Here is an 18,118-nt window from a genome sequence, read left to right as displayed (position 1 = left end):
TCGATTGAGGCGTGTGCCTCCCTCGTGAAACTTTCCTCTATCGGGTTACTGTATATATTCAGCGGGGATGCGTGGCCCACCTTGCCCTTCCATGCAGCGTTTCCCCTTTGCGTGTTAGAAATTTATATTTCATGGCAGCTGCCTGGCCTCTGTTTCCTTATACCCTCGTCGTTTCTTTTTTTTTTTTTTTGCCTTCTGTGGAAGCAAGCTACACTTCTGTAAGTGAACGCAAACTTCGGATTTACGAGTTTTATCTTTCCTTGCAGCGAACGTACGAAACTGTGTTTCTTTGACGCAACCTGTGCAAGCGAAATGAACACCGCCGGTTGTCTGGATTCGGGGACAATGGCTTCCTTTTGCTAATAGAAATTGTTCGTACGTGGGTCGCACGCACGAACAACTTATTGAGGAAATTATTTCAGTTGTCTGATATAAACTTTCCTGAAGTATTTTTTAATCTTTATCGATGATTGGAATAAACTACGAACAGACTGAACGCAGTAAACTTGACGGCATTGTTAGTTGTACGTAACTTATGGCTTCATTCTGTAGATAACCTAATTTCACCCAATCTTTATTTCTTTAAATTGAATTATGGGGTTTCACGTGCCAAAACCACTCTCTGATTATAAGGCGCGCCGTAGTGGAGGACTCCGGAAATTTCGACCACCTGGGGTTATTTACCGTGCACCTAAATCTAAGTACACGGGTGCTTTCGCATTTCGCCCCCATCGAAATGCGGCCGCCGTGGCCGGGATTCGATCCCGCGACCTCGTGCTCAGCAGCCCAGCACCATAGCCACTGAGCAACCACGGCGGGTCAATCTTTATTTGTTGCGGTTACCATGGACGCAATAATAATAATAATAATAATAATAATAATAATAATAATAATAATAATAATAATAATAATAATAATAATAATAATAATAATAATAATAATTGTATTGAATGCATGTTAATAAAGCTTGCAGCTATTTCGAGTACCTATGTGGCTCTTACTGGTCAGTCACATTCTGACAGAGGTTAGAACGGCGCTCGCGTGCGCACTTACATCGGCACACCCTTCCCATTCGTTACAGCGTCTATGCGAACTCGCCGCACCGCGGCGAAGAGCAGCAGTCCTGGCAGGCAGAAACGCGGCGCCTCGTGACGGCTGCGGCACCCAAGCGGCGCGTGTAACGACACGACGCCCGCAAAGAGCTGCCGCTCTGGGAAACCGGTGTCTTTTCACAGTCGATTAGGAGTTGATTTCACGCGAACACGCGCCGTCCCTTCTTCCGCGTGCCAGGACTGGGGATGCGTGGCGACGCTATCTGCACGGAGCCGACGTCGCGCACAATGCGACCATCACGCGCCGAGGAAACACTGGCTAATAGGCGCAGAGAAGCGGGAGCGGAAGGCCCTTGACGGCACACAATGGTGCACCCCCGGAACCCTTTCTCCCCAAAATGGAGGGGAGCGCAGCGCCTCCTCCCCGGGGGGGCTGCCAAGGAACCGCGGAGGCAGCGGGGGGAGGGGGGTTAGAGAACAGGGTTGAGGCGTTGCGCAACCAGCAGCCCAGCTCCCCAGATGGGCGCAAGAGGCCAGAGCACACGCGAGCGCATCGGCGCTGGCAGGTGCCGCGTGGTTCTTTCCTCCGAATGTGGATGGGGTTATAATGTGCTGCACGGGGACTTCGTATTACCCCCCTCCTGCCTAAGACTCGGTCGGCCGGTGGCGCGAGCTATTATGGGCTCTTCGATCTAACGGGGTGGCTTTCTTGCCGCCGCTAGGGAAGCCGGGCACCACCACAACCGTGCTCACTGACACCGTAAGGGGTTTGGCGACAATGAATTTCCCCAAGATCGCCTCGCTGATACACGCTACATGTGTGCTGGGGACGCCGGGGATTGAGACGTTAGCTTCCGCACGCGCGCGCCCTCCCGGTCTGAGCCCTCTGTACGAGGGAGGAAACGGGGATCCCGTGTTGGTGGTTACCTTTGCAAGTTGTTGACGAACATCTCTAACTCATTGTTCTAGTCGCATTTGGGCAATATAATGCGCTGTTTAGTTTTATGTATATATATGTAACTATGATGTCTCGAGTCTCTGGCCGTATCTAGGTCTTGTAAGAACTAATGCAGGCTCCAGTCATAGTCGCATACGCTATAGTCTCTGTGCTTGGATCGTCCGCGTGCGTTGCTGCAACGCGCTTAACTGTCATTATTTTTTTTGTCTCTTTTTCTTCTTTTTGAATTTAATACGTTAGTTTACAGATCAAATTCCGTTTCGATTGCACATCCAAGTCATTAGTTTGCAGGCTTGACGAATTGTTTTGAAAAGGAGATTGAAGAAAGAAGTCAACGTTGTGCAGTATATCATAACATGACTTAATTTTAATTTTGTTGCGTCTTTATCGGCACTGAATAAATTATTTTAGGGTTTGACAATATATTTCATTCTTTTACAAATTTCACCCGAGCATGAACGCAGACGGGTTTGTCACGTCTGCACCCACGTGTCACTTCACGTGCATATGGTACTTCCACAGCGCAAAGGGGCCCTTCTTCTGCATCTTCTGGTGGATCTGTACGGAAATTTAAGAACAGCAAGAAAAGTGCGGTGCCTAATGGTCCAGCCGTTCATTCACCCTGGCAGGCTTAACCAGTATATATAAGCTGGTCCTGAGGACGCGACCTGGTCAGCACTGACTAAAAAGAAAAAAACTTTCTCCACGTACGTGTAGCCTGTCGCGGCCGCCGATTCTCTTAAGAGTTTACCTTTACATAGGCATTATTGCCCTAAATACGGCCTTGACACATGTGTAAGGATGAATCTGTGCAGGTATCAAATACCATATAAGAACCAGGGGCCGAATTCACAAAGTTTTTCGTTCGCAAGTGCTCTTTGCAACTGGCGGGTTGGCATTGCTAATGATAAATTGAGCTGAATTGATAATTGAATTGTATTGAATGTACCTAACGTCGTTATTGTCTGGCATTTGCTTACGAAAATTGTATAGCCCAAGAGCCCAGTTGCTTCGTGTTGCGTGTTGCCAGTGCGGTGGTTCAATGTCGGGCCTGTGGTATTCATCAGGAATGAAAGGAGAAAACGTCCACACCAAAGCATTGATTCAGGCTCAGGAACCTCGTTTATTTATGAATTTGCTGCCTGTTGGGATTTGGTTTACATTTAATGCGTTCCGCCTGACTTACCTAATTTATGAATTAGGTAAGCCGCAAAGTAACACATTCAATTTGCCTCCAGTTGTCGCGCTCTATAGTTGTGGGTACGTGGGCTTCGTGTCTCTCTCGAGTACTTAGAGGAAGTAGTAAAACTGAAAGTTGTGTGCATCGTAGGCCGTAATTTTCATCTGTCTTCCTTCTGTTCTTCTTCCTCAGTGCAAACTGGCACGATCACAGATACTGGTGGGCTCTCATTCACAAAAAAAAAAAGCTCTTACGCAAGAATTTTTCGTAAGAGCAAACTGCAAGCAATTCCGATGCTGGACATATTATTACTGAAGGTGGCAGGCCGATGGCAAAGTGCACTTACGGCCGAAAGTTGTTCACCCCCTGATTACCTTTTGTATTATAATTTGTAACATATAAACATCTTAAGCAGCGTCATCTTACTTTTGCACATCGCAGTGGTACAGCATCGACGCAGAGCAGCTGGAGGACGAGTTCCTGCGCTCCCGCTTCGTACAGTGTGAGCTTGATGCTGAGACTCAGGCCTTTCTCGACCGGAGCACGGAAAAATCCAACTGGCTGGGCACCCAGATCCTCCACGCCGTGGCCCGGCTCTTCCTAGGGTGGTTCCTCACAAAGACTACACTTAATGGGTGAGTCGCTGAGATTGCTAAGTTTTCGTGTCTCTGTTCTGTGTGTGTAGGAATTATGCCGAATTCCTCGTTTTATCTAGTGTGGAGCACGAAGTCGCTCGCTTTTTCTCGCCTAGTGGCATGGGTTGCCCTCAGGATTTCCCTGGGCCAGTAATACACAGATAACCGCTGTACGGAGTTGTCTGTGAACGTTAAATGCGCCCCAAATGTAGTCCTGCTAGATCATTGTTCAGGAGGCACTGGCCAAGATACTGCGCCGGAGCGGCCAGCTCCTGTTCTGTCACAGGGGTGTATTTTTGTGGCTAAGCAGACCTTCTTAATATGGGTGCACCTGGACAAGTCTAGCTTATAGTTGTTCTCGGCATTATCATTTCTTGTCTTGCTCGAATCAGGCACCACTTTAAACCTTAGAAAGTCTAATCGTTGGACTGGAATTAGAAGTCAGGACATTAAGTACTCGAGCCGCCCGCTCCATCTCTACTCCACGATACCATCATTCGAAAAATAAACGGCTGTCGATTCAGTAGAGATGCCAGCACTCATGTAGGCACTCTGTAGTCAAAGGTAGAGGAAGCACATTTGAATGTTTTATGTAGTATCTGTTGGAATTTCACGGCTGCTATAATTCGTCACAAGAAATGTGCAAAAATGCAAGTTGAAAAGGATGTGAGGAAAAGAGACGCAATACTTCGTTTGTTTTCTCTGCAATCTTAAAGAAGTGCTCTAGATGCTAGATTTAGAAACGCGAGACGTAAAAAATTAAAGAGGCATATCTCGCCCTCCTGTGTATTGCAAATGACATTCTCCTCTTCTGACATTGGAAATGACGCAAAAAACTCGAGGAAACATGAACCAGGAAGCGCTAAGGGTAGATTTGAAGATATGCGGAAAACTGAAACAATGTTGCGTACTCTTGCAAGAAAAATATATGTGCGTGACGTTAAGAGACACGCGACAGCCTTGTGAAGAAGAAACGGGGGTTGCCTGTATTCTGGTTGAGATTTAGAGACGCAAATGAAGTTTGACTGGGCAGGAAATGCGTAGATCAAGTCTATTAGAGTAACAGAATAGGTGCCAATGGAAGGGAAAAGCTATAGAAGATGGTAGAGGTCGTGTGAGGACATGAAAAAAAGCTTAGGCTGGAGTCGACTGACGCAGAGCAATGGTAACTGGAGATCGCTGGGCGGCGCCTTCCTCCTGCAGTTAACTTAAGCAGGCCGCCACCGCTGCCATGTACTCCAAATAGTAAGCAGTATCAGGTACGGGGCCTTATGCTCATACCAAGTGGCTCTTTCGCACATGAATTATCACTTGTACGGCGCCTACAACACAGTAACTCGATTTTGAAGGTAAGTTAAGATCGTGACGGGGTGCATATCGCACGAGAACGTTTAAGAAATACTTTTTCTGTGGCATCACTCGAGCGGGTGTACATATTGCTTTTCTGCTAGAAATCGGTAAGGGGGTATGCTTCTCGTTTTACGTGACTGTCCGCGACTGACCGCACGTAGTACATGGAAAGGCAGCTGGCTATTGCTGAAAACTTAGGTCTGCTTCCACTTTACTCTCTTGGCTAATCTGACAGCAAGAGCACTGGATGTAATGTACTGGCACATGCTTTTCTAAAAAGGTTTCGCTAGATCTGCGTGCTTACTTGGGCTGCCGTTTTTTGCCGGAGCAGTGTTTCTCCTGCACACCGGGCTGAGCGTTATTCACTGGGAAAAAGAACGCGGACAAACGGTCGCTACGTATTCACCGTGTTACCGTGGAGCGCAGACTGCGCAGAGACTGTGTGACCACAGGTTGCAAGCCCCCTAGGGATTTCATTGTCAAGTTCAAGGCTCGGGGAAAAAAAAGCTTTCCCTCTATCTACCCCGCCTTTGCCCCGATTTTTGTGTCTGGGCGCTCCTATAGGGCGCCGTTGTGTAGCCGACAAAAACTGCCGTCTTTGAAAACGTCTGTCTTACCTGTTTGCGTGCTTGCGCGCCTGCTTTCTATGTTTTTTTTTTCACTTCGTTCTACTTTTTCGCCCTGCCGAGTTTTCCCGCTGCTGGCTTTCTCAGCGGTGGTGGCGGCTTCTTTTGCATGTCTCGCGCCGGCTGAAAAGCGAGGGTAGGAAACGTTCGAAAGAGCGGTGGCATTGACAACAGGCAGCGCCGTTGAAGCAATAATCGACAAGTGAAACGGAGCTGAAATGCAAAGCGCACGCTTCAGAAAGGAAAGCTCGCTGGAGGCGGCGGCCTGTTCCGAGCCATTGTGGACGATGCGGACCAGCGCTGGACTGGCAAGGGGGGGGGGGGGGGGGGGCGTCTTCATCGCGGCTCCTGCTCGCTGTCGGACAGTTTCAGGTGGCGCACAGTGAGCCCCTCTTCGCGCATCTTGTTTTACTTTTCGCGTCATTTTGGTCAATAAATCTGCGTTTGTTTTTCGTTCCGTTGGCTGCTGATGCCCGCGTCCGTTCTCGTGTTCGGCTTGGTTAACCGCTTCCGTATGTCAGAGTCTCCACGTTTGCCTTCTGCGCGTTAAACTGGCGGTGTTTAACTTTTCCTACTACTTCTAGCCTTTTTTTTTTTTTGCTACTACTGCGTGCTATCACGTATTACCGTAACGCCGTACAGTTGAGGGCAATCATAGACCGAAGTTATAGGCATGGACAACCAACGCCTCTACAGTAACCGCGAATTAAATGCAGGCGCCTTATTTACATATGGAAAAATGGTCAGGCGAATATCTGGTCAGACATGCAAGGAACTCAAAGTTACTTGAGTAACTAAGTAAATAGCTACCGGGTACGGATATAGACTCGCGATACGCATTTGGCAGTGCTGCTTTCTGCAGCTACACTTTCTTTTTTTTTTTTAGATGTCTGCGTAGCTCCAGCTAATGTACTAATCGCACTTTAGCCAATCTCTTGCCTGTTTTTCTCATCGGTGATTTCGCTGACTATTTGTGGCTACGTTTGGAAATTTCGCGATGACAGTTTTAAATTTGGTAGCTGACGACCGTGTCTGTGTTAATTACTAACTGTGAGGTACGTAGTGTGACTGATTAGTCGTTTGCTCCTGTGCCTCTTAGTCAGACCATGACACCGACACATACACGCCTAATTTTTTTTCAGGCAGTGGCTATAGATGCATCTTTGTCAGCGCAACGCCATAGCAGTGTCAACAACAAATAGACAACATGATGTAGAAGTCGGACGACGTTGTCCAGAAGTTGCTCCTCCTTACGATTTGCTAAGTATTCTTTCTGGTTGTTTCCAGCGAATCTTGGCAAAACCTACATCTATGCACGCTGCGAAGGAACTGTCGTAGTTTCACCATGCCGCCAGTGCTGTGAACGTGAAGAATTACGTGGTGATTGTTCTGAGATACGAATTGGGAACTAACATAAATGTCATTGTTTCGTGATCATTCTTTTTAGGCATCCATGGCATTAGCGTTCCTCCGACACTTTCGCTGAATGTACGATGCGTATCATTCTGGCTGACGGCTTGCCGTACGTACCATGCCTACATGATTGGTATGCTCCATAGAGGCCGTTCATAGTCCAGCCTCACGGACCATTGTCCTCCTGCCAAGTTTAAGCGTTATAACTTCGCGTTCGCGCAGTTTTGTCGATAGCATGCAACGCAATGTTTTCACATATTTATCTAGTTACGATGTTTTTTAACCAAGAATAATACGCACTCCTCGTTTTAGCAGTGTGGTTAGACTATAAAATTGGCTGGAGCTGTCCTGTCTGTCTTGTCCTATGGTTGGTCATCGCTTTCGGTAAAAAAAGAAAGAGGAGGAAGAAGAAGAAAATGATCACAGAAGAGATGAGCAGTGGGGAGTAGCAGAAGCAGCACAAGGAGATTTTAAGTGAACGTGGCCACAATGTTCACGCGAGGGAAACCGCTCGTATTGCTACAGTGGGAACCTCAGTGGCGACATGCAACACTCTGCTTTTCTCTTTACCTTTTTCCTCCTCCGTGCGGTTCTCCTCCCCCTCTTTCTTCGTTGATGCGCTATATGTATGCTCTCTCTCAATCCCACGTAGAGGAGAGACAGAAGGCGCCAACAAGCACAAAAAGAGATGACAAGAATAACAGTGCCCCCGAAAGCGTGGTTCCCACCGCCGCAGAAAGACCCAAATGGCCAGGCTTGTTTCTGACCCCTCCGATTTCCTCCTTTTCGTTCGTGGTTCTTTCTTTTTCTTTTTCGTCCTGTCTCTCTCGCTCTCTCTCTTTCTTTCTCCCTCTCTCCCCCTTACCCCCTCGACACTTTCTGCGCTGTCTGGGATCTCCACTGGCTGACCATGATTCATGGAGGCCGAGCTTGGATGTATACACGAGGTGCAGTCGTTTGTCTCGCTTCAACAGGCCCGTCCTTGTGGCCCCGTGTAAAGACGCCTGTCGGGGACCGCGGCGTAACGTGCTCTTGTGTCGCGGGCCGCGGCTGCTTCGCCCCGCACCTCTTCTCGCCGCATCGCAGGCGTGGCTGCCGCTCACGACACCGATCGCCTCTTTTCGCGCCGGCCTCGTTTCGCGCAACACGCTTTTCGCCGCTGTCGCCGCCGAAAACACGCGTCTTGGGTCACATTTAGGCAGCGATGGGGACATCCGTGTCTCTTTGAAAGTCACAACTGAATGATTATTCACCCGGCAATGTTTATGAACGTCTGCGCGCGGCCTAAAAACAATAGCACTTGTATTTACATATGCACATACTGAGATCGCACTTATCCCCCCCCCCCCTCCCCTTCATCAACGTTGCTTCAGCTTGCAGCGTGCTTCCATTGCAAGCTGCTGCTTACGTTGACGTCGCTTCGCGGTTTCTTACTCGGGGCTTATGGTGTCGCCATGAAAAATGTTTTAGTTAAAAAAAGCACCTGCAGCGAGTTGTTGACTGCAGCCGTTCATTCCTGTTTGACAAATATTGTGATAAAGGCAAAGCATTTCAACTTGACTCGAGAGTGACCGCGGCGCAGTGTGATGCACTTCTTATGGGTCGTGCTGCAATGCTCTATGTATACTTCGTGGCTTCATCCGGTGGCAGCACAGCTGCTTGCTGTGCCACTGTATTGCCCACCCTACTTTGGCGAAAGAAAGTCTGTCACTGCTACGAATCGCAGCTACATGTCGCAGCTACTACTGTAATCGCTGCAAAGTATACATATATATCAATAGGATGCATTATGTAGTAGGGGATAATCGCGTGCTGACATATATCGTTTGTCTGGACGATTAATTTGATCCTGAACATCGACCTCTGAGCCTTCTGTTTACCTCGTTTGGTATAATGACGACTCCGACCACGTGATGGCCCCAACTCCTGGGCTCTGTTCCCGGTCGAGGGCAATTCTTTTTAAACTACGAAGTTTGCTTTCCTAGGAGCTCTTGCAGGCAGTATGCTGCACCTCTCTCTGCCTGCCGGATTTCTGCATGCAGTACTTGTTTGGTAAACGCTTATCGCCAGTTCGCTCACAATGTTGAGACATAAGTGAGATGTGTGCGACTGCTTATGTGAATGTAGTTGCCACGACCATTATGTATATGCATCTTGGTCGAATGCATGAAAGGCCTGCAATGTAATCGCGTGCGCATGGATTGTACATCTAAAACGTGTCAAATATTTGTATTGACAAATCTGAAAAATGTCCTTTGTGTAACCAGAGGCAAGACGAAGGCGTAATAATTAAGGAGATAACAATTCGGAAGGATGACGAATGTATAAATAAAATTACGCCGGTGTCGTGACTGGGGGTAGCGCTCAGGCCAGGAGCCCTTCAATCACAAGAAATGAGGACGTCTGAACAGAAGGAGAGAAACAAAAAGAGGGTTATTTGCTTCTTTCAGCAAGTAGCAGATTCTAGCGAGAGCTCTTTCTAGAATGTGCTACGTGTTGCAAGATATAAATAATCCTCTTCTTCTTTCGCTCCTTCTGTTCCGACATTCTCATCCCTATGCCTGCAGGGCTCCTGGCCTGACCGCGACCCTGAGTCACCACACCAGCCAGCCGGAGGCGGTGCGCATAGGGGCAACTTCTGTCAGACGGACTGAAGATATTCAGGTCGTCCAATGCGGTAAACATTCTAACGAAAGGCGGTCACCTGAAATCATTTCGTGCCATAGTGCGTAAAAGCTGGATTTTTTTTTAAAGTGCCTAATAGATTAATCAGGTGTACCTGTGTTTGGGTATGTCGGTAGCGAACGCTACGCGGAAGTTTAGTCCTTGTTGGCTGAGAGAGGATATCTGAGATCTCTTCGGCATCTGATGGCTTTACAGAACGAAATACTCTTTTTCTGTGTTTCTTTGCACATGAACGCCGTCCTGACGTATGTCAAACGCCTCTGGAGTGCCCGTGTGGCATGGCTTATAAACTCGGATATGTGGATATAAGCAGGTTCAAGAAGTTTTCAGCTTATTCTTGGCACTCGAGAGGGTTGTGAATATTTTTACATTGTAATAGCGGCATTTAATTTGTTCAGCGCAAAAGCATAGCAAGTAAGTAATGCTGGCACTCTTTACAGCGATCAGTTCCGGCTTCCGGTGGAACTAACGAATGATACGTAACGTAAAACGGTAGCCCTGACGGTGGGGTTTTCGGGACATGGGGCGCCCATGCATTTGAAACACGTTTATGCACGTGGAGCAACAAATGTATTTTTGTATCATTCCAATTCGCGCGGAAGATTTCAAAGGAACATGCGGCAGATCACGTTGCCTTAAGAGCAACAGGGTGCCGCCTACTATCGGGACTTTCAAAGCCGGCCGAGTGGCGCATATCTTTCACATCTTTCACATCATATCTTTCACATCGAAATAACCGTGATTAAGGCAAGTGAGGACGTTGTTACGGGGTGTAGAGCATGACCACATACACGAATACTGAATTCTGAGAGAAGCTTTATTTCAGTATATCATGTTAAAATTCTTCAAAGCCGCTAAGTGCCTCTGACACTGACGCATAAAGGAGATTGCTACTATGAAGTAGCTATAAAGAATAGATGCTGAACTCGAGGATGCTAGCAAAATACTTATTCTAGGGATATTTTTTTTTTCTTTCACACCGTTCCCGAGAACGAACTTGCTTGCTACGCTGTGCATATTGTCCATCTGTTGGACTTGGTGCTCACAGTACTGGACTTGTCGTTATTCCTGATGCATGAACGACGTATTCTGGGTATTCTTCTCTTTTTATTATGACTATTCTTTACGTCTGCGAAGTAAAGTGGCTTTTGTGTTTGGCCGTGACAAGTATTCCAAGCCGTCAGATTTTTTGTTCATTTTACATATTAATTATTATATATTTTTTTTCTCTCTCTCTCTTGACGGTGAGATGGAGTAGGCATGTCTCTTCGCGACCTAGCGGCGAGCGCTGAGTGATCTTTCTTTTCTCTCTCTGTCGAGTTCTCTTCCTCCCCGCACCATTGTTCGTGCTTGGCGTTGCATTAACGTCTGAGCGGAAAAGCGAGGCCATGCGGACGGCAATATAAATAAACGCGCGCATGCGACGCTTGGCGTGTAAAAGTCATCAAATAAGAACGAAACGCACAGAAAGAGGGAGAAGAAAAAAAAAAGTAGGCGTCTTCCTTTTGACGCTGTCCGGCTCTTTTCTTTGTAATGGCCGGTGGTCTCCCTCCTTTATTTCTTTCCCTCCCTGTGTCCGGCTCCCTCCTCCCACGGGTTATGCGCTTCTTTTTTCAAGATTTTTCTTTTTTTCGTATTCCCGGCCAGTGCCGCTGTTCAGACTGGAGAACAATATCGATTTTTTTCTCCGTGAGCGGGAGGGCGACCCCCCCTCCCGTCCGGTGGCAACTTGGTGGCAGACAGCGGCAGTCGAGAGAGAAGGATGACTGTGCGGAGCGCGCGCTGCCGTCGTCGTCGTCGCAGCCGCCGTTTGGCGTGCTTTAAAGCGCCGCCATCTTGACTTTGTCCGGCGCCGACGAACTACGTTCGGCGTTCTCGCCGCTGGGCTTCCGGATGCGTACTCCTGCCGCCGTGTCCCCTTCGCGTACGCTGAAGCGTCCCATCGTGCGATAAGGCCGCGCAGTCGAGTTCTGGCGCGCCGAACGCGTTGCGATGCGCTAATATTTTTGCCCATTGGCAAAACGACCTCACCGTTGGCCTGTTTCCCCGTTTTGCCGGTACAGTGTGTGATCTTCCAGATAAATCCTGCTGGTGTGCGTGGCCGTGTCGCCGGTCGAGGAAACGTCTGCCTTGTCGACAGCAGATGAAACGCGTAGGGGGCAGCGTTTAAGATACCAGGGTTGCTGACCGGGGTGCGATGGCTGGACTTGCTTCGAGAATTCGACTGCGGTTCAATACTGGGGAATCGCCGCGTCGAACAGATGCTTCGATGCCTACATATGATCCGACTTCTCCGTTAAGTGTGAAAAACGTGTGCCAGTCAAACGGCTCGATTGTTTTAGTAGTAATTGCTTCGTGTCTGCGTTATTATTAAATTGCTACAGTCATAAAGACTAGTGCACTTCATTTTAAACCGCGTTGTTAACTTGCGTTCACGCTTTAGCCATCTGGGCGTGCGGATTGCGGGTCAGTTCATGCATGTGTTTGTATACGCGCGCGGGTTTTAGCCTTATATATGTCTAATCGGAAAGAAGATTGCGGGTGTTGCACAATGCAGGAAACCGGAAAGTAAAAACCTGCGTTGAACGCGTTAATAAAATTAATTACACATTTGTCACAACACCATCTTCTCATAGGGAAATTATTCATCCATTTGACCCACTTTGGTTCCGCAGTAAGAAATTGACGCTGTTATAACTGGGCGTTCGCTCCTTTCCGTTGGAAGCGGCACACGCGAAGACCTAAAATTGGCCCACGCGACAGTGAAGATGAGCACTCAAGTTCAACGGGAGTGAAGAAAACATCGCAGTAGAAAAGGTGGCCAGTATAATTTCAGCACCGTGTAAGCACTGGAAGGACGTTTCAGGCGTTGCATGCAAGGGACTAAAAGGAGCCGGCCAAGTCATATTAGATGTTGTATGTATAGATTTTAAGAAGGCATTTGATAAAGTTGCACATCATAAACTGCTTTCCAAATTGAGGAGCCTAGGAATTAGTGAAAATGTAGTATTGTGGATTCAGGCATATTTAACAAACCGTTATCAAAGGGTCAGAATCGGAAAAAGTGAATCAGGGAAGTGTCAAGTTGTGTCTGGAGTGCCGCAGGGGTCTGTTTTAGGTCCGCTATTGTTTTTATTGTATATTAATGATATTCCTTCTGACGTTGATCCGCCTGTAAAAATTAAACTATTTGCCGATGATTGCTTAATTTACACGCGTGTAACCTGCGCGGAAGATCAGATTAAACTAAACAGCTGCTTGCAATCATTAAACTCGTGTTGCCAAAGTTGGGGCATGGTAATTAATTTTAAAAAATCTACATACACTCACGTAAGTACAAAACAGAACTTTATCAAATTCGAATATAATATAGGAGAAAATGCCTTGGTCGAGGTACAGAGTTTCCGATATTTAGGGGTGACAGTGACGCATAATCTAGACTGGCGTATTCACATTGAGAATATCTGTTCGAAGGCTTACCAAAAGCTCTGCTTCCTTAGGAGAAAGCTTCCAGATGCGACTAAAGAAATTAAATTGGTCGCCTACAAAACGTTTATAAGACCAGTTCTGGAGTATGCGAGTGCTGTGTGGAGCCCTCACCAAAAATGCTTAAAAAAGAAGGTGGAAAGGATTCAGCGGATTGCAGCACGCTTTATATGCTCCAAGTATCGCCGCACTGACTCGGTTACAGAGATGATACAGCAGTGTGAATTAGAAACGCTGGAAATGAGAAGAATAAAACATCGACTCAAGCTTTTTTTCCAGATAATGCAAGGGGCATTAAAAATAAATAAAGAACATTATGTGAAAGCGCCTATAAAACGTGGTTCAAGAAAGAACCACAGCAGGGTACTACAACCTATTAACACACGTACGGATGTATATCGGTATTCCTTTTTTCCTGGTGTAATTGAACTATGGAACAAACTGCCAAGTGATGTTGTGGAGAGTGTGAACATGCAACAATTTGAGCTGGGTGTCGATATGTTTTTGAGAAATGGTGTACAAATTTTGAATTCTGATTCATGATTGCTCATTGAAGTGCTTATGAAATGTATATGTTCTTCTTCCCTCCCTGTAACGACCCTCACTGGAGGGTTAACAGTATGACCAAATAAATAAATAAATAAATAAATAAATAAATAAATAAATAAATAAATAAATATTTTGCTGTATATACCACACGATAAGCAACGCTGAGTATAGCACCAAGTACATTTCGAGGAAGAAGTCCAGCGTTAAGAGCATGCACATGAATGTGGTAATTGACAGTAAAATGAAGAGTTTGGAACGGCAACATGCACGGAACGACCCAGTTTCTAACTCAGGGCGTTATTATGTCGCCATGAAAAACGTGGCATCTCGCGGAAATTGCAGCGGATGGAAAAGGAGACGAGCATGATGAGGCGAGGGCTTTGTTTGCAAGATAGCATTGACGATTATTGACTTTGGCTGCTAGAGAAAACATAACTGACTTAAGAAGAGGTGGCAAAGTAGTATAGATGAGGATCCTAACACCAAGTAGCTCAGGAAGGAAAAGGGCGGTACCCGTTGGTGTCTCGTTGGCAAAATTCGCCAGAACAACAACCGCGCACACAGAAACTCAACACATGTGGCAAAAGGATATTCGCACCATTTTCGCAATACGCTGCGTCCAGAGCCCTTAGATTTAATAAGGATGACACTGGGATTTTTGCGGAACTTCTCAGGGCTTATATTCCCCCAAAAAAACTTTTTGCTTCGCAACTTTTCGCAAGAACAGGTGCCAGCAAGTTGCGATGTTATGCATATTACTAGCGAAGGCACTCGGCCACTGGAAAATAGCTCTTATCAAATGTCATTACAGCTCTGGAAAATGTGAAATATCAAGGTTGCGTGGAGTCCGTTTGCAGAAAAAGAAAGCTGACTTACGTTGGTTAATTGATAGATGTAATGCCGTTCACAACTGGATGGATATAAACACGGATGTAAAGGATGGATGAAATAAAAAAATGTTGGAAATGAGATACAACCGAAATCTCATTGCATCTGATGCACCATGACACTGACAGTAATGAAGGAAAGGTTATCCTGCGCGTATACTATATAGTGTTGTGCTGGTTGAAATACTACAGCTCCGCACATCATTCTCATGGGATTCAAACACTGCCTAAATTGAGACAAAAAATTCGTAGGCTTCATGAGGTGAGGCGCGCTTGTTTAACGACTCGTAACTATTGCGCATAAATTATCTCCTCCATGCGTTCGCTCGGCAACTGTTGCCTCCACGCAACAACCGCGGCTGCCGTGCAGCGGAGTCATTCCGAAGATTCTTAAATTGCACTAATCTTTTTCTATGCAAGCTGCGATAGTTTTTGTTAACGCTTATAGTATTTGATAGGAACGAATGTTCGGCAACTTCGACTGGTTACTTCTCGAATCGAATACGAATCGCATAGCAAAGGTTATTCGATTTGTTCTCGAAATTTCGAATATTCACACACCCCTAGTTTGTACCGAGCGCACCATGCTGATGTCACTCTTTAAATTTGGCTGGTTCTTGGAGGGTAGATGTTGTGTCGAGACAGCAATTTTTTTTTTTTTACGCCTAAAAGCGAACAGGAATTTTAGGCATTTTGTCTAATGCGTCTATTGCCATTAGGATTTGAGTATTCCAGTCTTCCAGAGTATTCCAGTGAGACCGAATGGTCGTTTTCAAAGCTTTCCTTCATTGAGAATGGCCTACACCTCGCCCTTGGTGGGAGAAAGCTGAAACCCCTAGCCATTATGTCCATCGAACCGGACTTCTTGAGGAATATTTCAAAAGCCGCAAGGCGCAGTTTTAGCCGTGAACTTTTGTTTCCCCATATTGCCATTTATTTATTTATTTATTCTTTTTCGTATGGGAGTAATATAAAATATCACGAGCCTACTGCATATATTGTCACCTTTGATTGGGGACCTCTGTGAAAAACAGTTTAGCGTTTGCGTTTGCGTTGTGTCCTGTTATCAGGTCGTAAAGTGGTAGTCAAAACTGCGCACGCTATAAACCTCTAATCCCGTTTGTGGGTTAAATATGTGGTCTCACATGTGCTTTCTGGTATTCGCGTATGGATTATGTGCCACGTATGTAGAGCAATATAAGTGTCCATGTACAACTGAAATGTTTATTGCTTTACAACACGCGGCCCTCCCTCTCCTGAGTAATGGCGATGGGTCAGTTCGGGGATATGTGACTAACTTCACTGTTAAATTATAACGACGTGCGCGTTAGAGAAAAAAACATTCGATAACCTAACAGAGGCAAAGAAACGCGTTTTCTCATACCATTAGTGTCGCAAAAGTTATACTATATAGATGCAAGGTGGCCTCGTGTGTACCTCCATAGGGATTTAACTTTTTAGCTGGTAATAAACTTGAACAGGGCAGGCGAAACCTGTAACAGTTTAAATATTCTGCACTTTAACCAGTCACCGTGGTTGTCGTCACCATCATCATTATTGTCGTCACTGGTAACTCATCATTACTGGGGCCCAGCGGCAAGTTTAGCCCCGGGCCCCAAAATTTCTTAATCCAGCCATGATTTCTGTATAGCACTGACCCATAAGTTACTTCGCTTCACTTTCCTCTTAGGCAGGCGACTCGGGCCGGAAGGCCTTAGCGCGCTTATTTATCTTAAAAAGGAATTGTGTGGTCCATACTCGTGGTGTTGTCCCTACGTTCCGTCATTAAACAAATAACTTCGAACTAGTCCCGCACCGGGTACCCTATTAGAAAGACATGGATCTTTCATGGCCCTTTACCTGATTTTGTGTGCTGGTTTATAGCAGGTATCGTCAGCTTTCGCAGCTCTATATTCAAAGAACCATGCGCTATATATAGCCTTATGCGTGCTAACAGTGCGAAGCCGGAAATCTGTCTAGAAATCTGCCTCGGACAGGTACTGTGTGCTGCGGCTCCCATGTACAGTCGAGTGCAATAGTCTAGAGACCACCGCGTCAGCATAATAATAATAATAATAATAATAATAATAATAATAATAATAATAATAATAATAATAATAATTTATTCTATCTATAGCGCAATCGTGCAACGCGAAATAGTATAAATGCGTGACGCTGGTCAATGAGGCGCACGTAAGCAGCATACCACTTGATTTCAGCCTTTGTACCTAGGCTGCTAAGAAAAACGAAATATTTTAGCGGCATCTCTGGCCCTTTGACATTTGCACTCGACTGTACATGCTTCACGGGGACACTCTGCATCGACCATAGCGTATACGCAAACGTTCCATGGCAGGCGCGCCGGCGGGCGCGAACGCGCCGTAAAGTCGTGTTCAAACAGTTGCGTGAAGCGCGTTGTGCGCAATCGTGTCGTCAAACCGCGAATCCTTTGTTCGCCATGCTGCGGGCTGATGTCTAGCGTTGGACAAATTACGGCATTTGCGACTATGGTTAGACGCCGCGTATCACGCAAGTATCAATGTACTGTGTAGTATATAGGAATACCTGTACGGAGCGAGGCGGTCAGCGCTCGAGCCACAGTCGCACAAAAGGGAAAATCCGCCCGCTGCGTTATCTCGTTTTCACTTACCGAATTGCTCCACACGGCCAGCGATTCCACGCTACAATGGTTGTTAGAAGCCGCTGCAAGAATAAAAAGTAAATAAATGAAAGCTGTCCAAAGGGAATGAAAGCGCTTTTTCTCCTCCTTTTTTAACACTCGCTTCATGTTCCGCCGCCAGCCGTAATGGCGGCGCGAAACGCAATTAAGAAAGAAGGGCCTGACGAGATGATGTCGCTCAGAGTGCCAAAAAAGGTAAAAAATCGAGCGAAGGATCAGGAGGCGCAGGCCGGGCCGCCGTGCACGAAACAAGTAATGTCACCACTCGCTGCTGCACTGTATGGAGCAGCGCACGCCTCGGGATGCGGCGGCTGAGAAAGCACAAAAACAGAAGCAGCCCTGCTCTGATTGGAGGAGAGCAGCCCCGTCGCTCCGCCAATTACAGAAGATCCCAATTATTCGAGCGCCAACGGTTTCACAATTCTCCTCCTGTCAAACGCAGGAGACGTATTTTTCTTTTTCTTCCTTCCTTCCACGGTTCCTTCCGCCCTATCTTCCCGCATGTATAGCGCTCGGATTTTTTTGCTGGACGTGTCATTTTCTTTTCCAGCCCCGCTGTTACCATGGCTGCTTTTCGGTTTCACCCCATGTTCTCTCTTTTCTGGGCTTTGCATCCC

The 18,118-nt window shown here is 46.6% G+C and overlaps 1 protein-coding gene across 1 annotated transcript in view; it reads left to right on the top strand.

The window, feature by feature from the left end:
- The window catches only part of LOC135897965 (protein-L-histidine N-pros-methyltransferase), a 217,702-nt gene that overhangs the window by 51,582 nt on the left and 148,002 nt on the right, over window positions 1–18,118 (top strand). Inside the window, exon 3 of the mRNA XM_065426676.1 lies at window positions 3,632–3,825. Within this exon, the coding sequence (XP_065282748.1) occupies window positions 3,632–3,825 (194 nt within the window). The remainder of the gene's footprint in view (window positions 1–3,631; window positions 3,826–18,118) is intronic.

This window comes from Dermacentor albipictus, chromosome 1 (assembly GCF_038994185.2).
Source record: "Dermacentor albipictus isolate Rhodes 1998 colony chromosome 1, USDA_Dalb.pri_finalv2, whole genome shotgun sequence".
Lineage (NCBI taxonomy): Eukaryota > Metazoa > Arthropoda > Arachnida > Ixodida > Ixodidae > Dermacentor > Dermacentor albipictus.
Note: the sequence above shows the minus strand (reverse complement) of the source record. Positions and strands in the feature narration are given on the sequence as shown.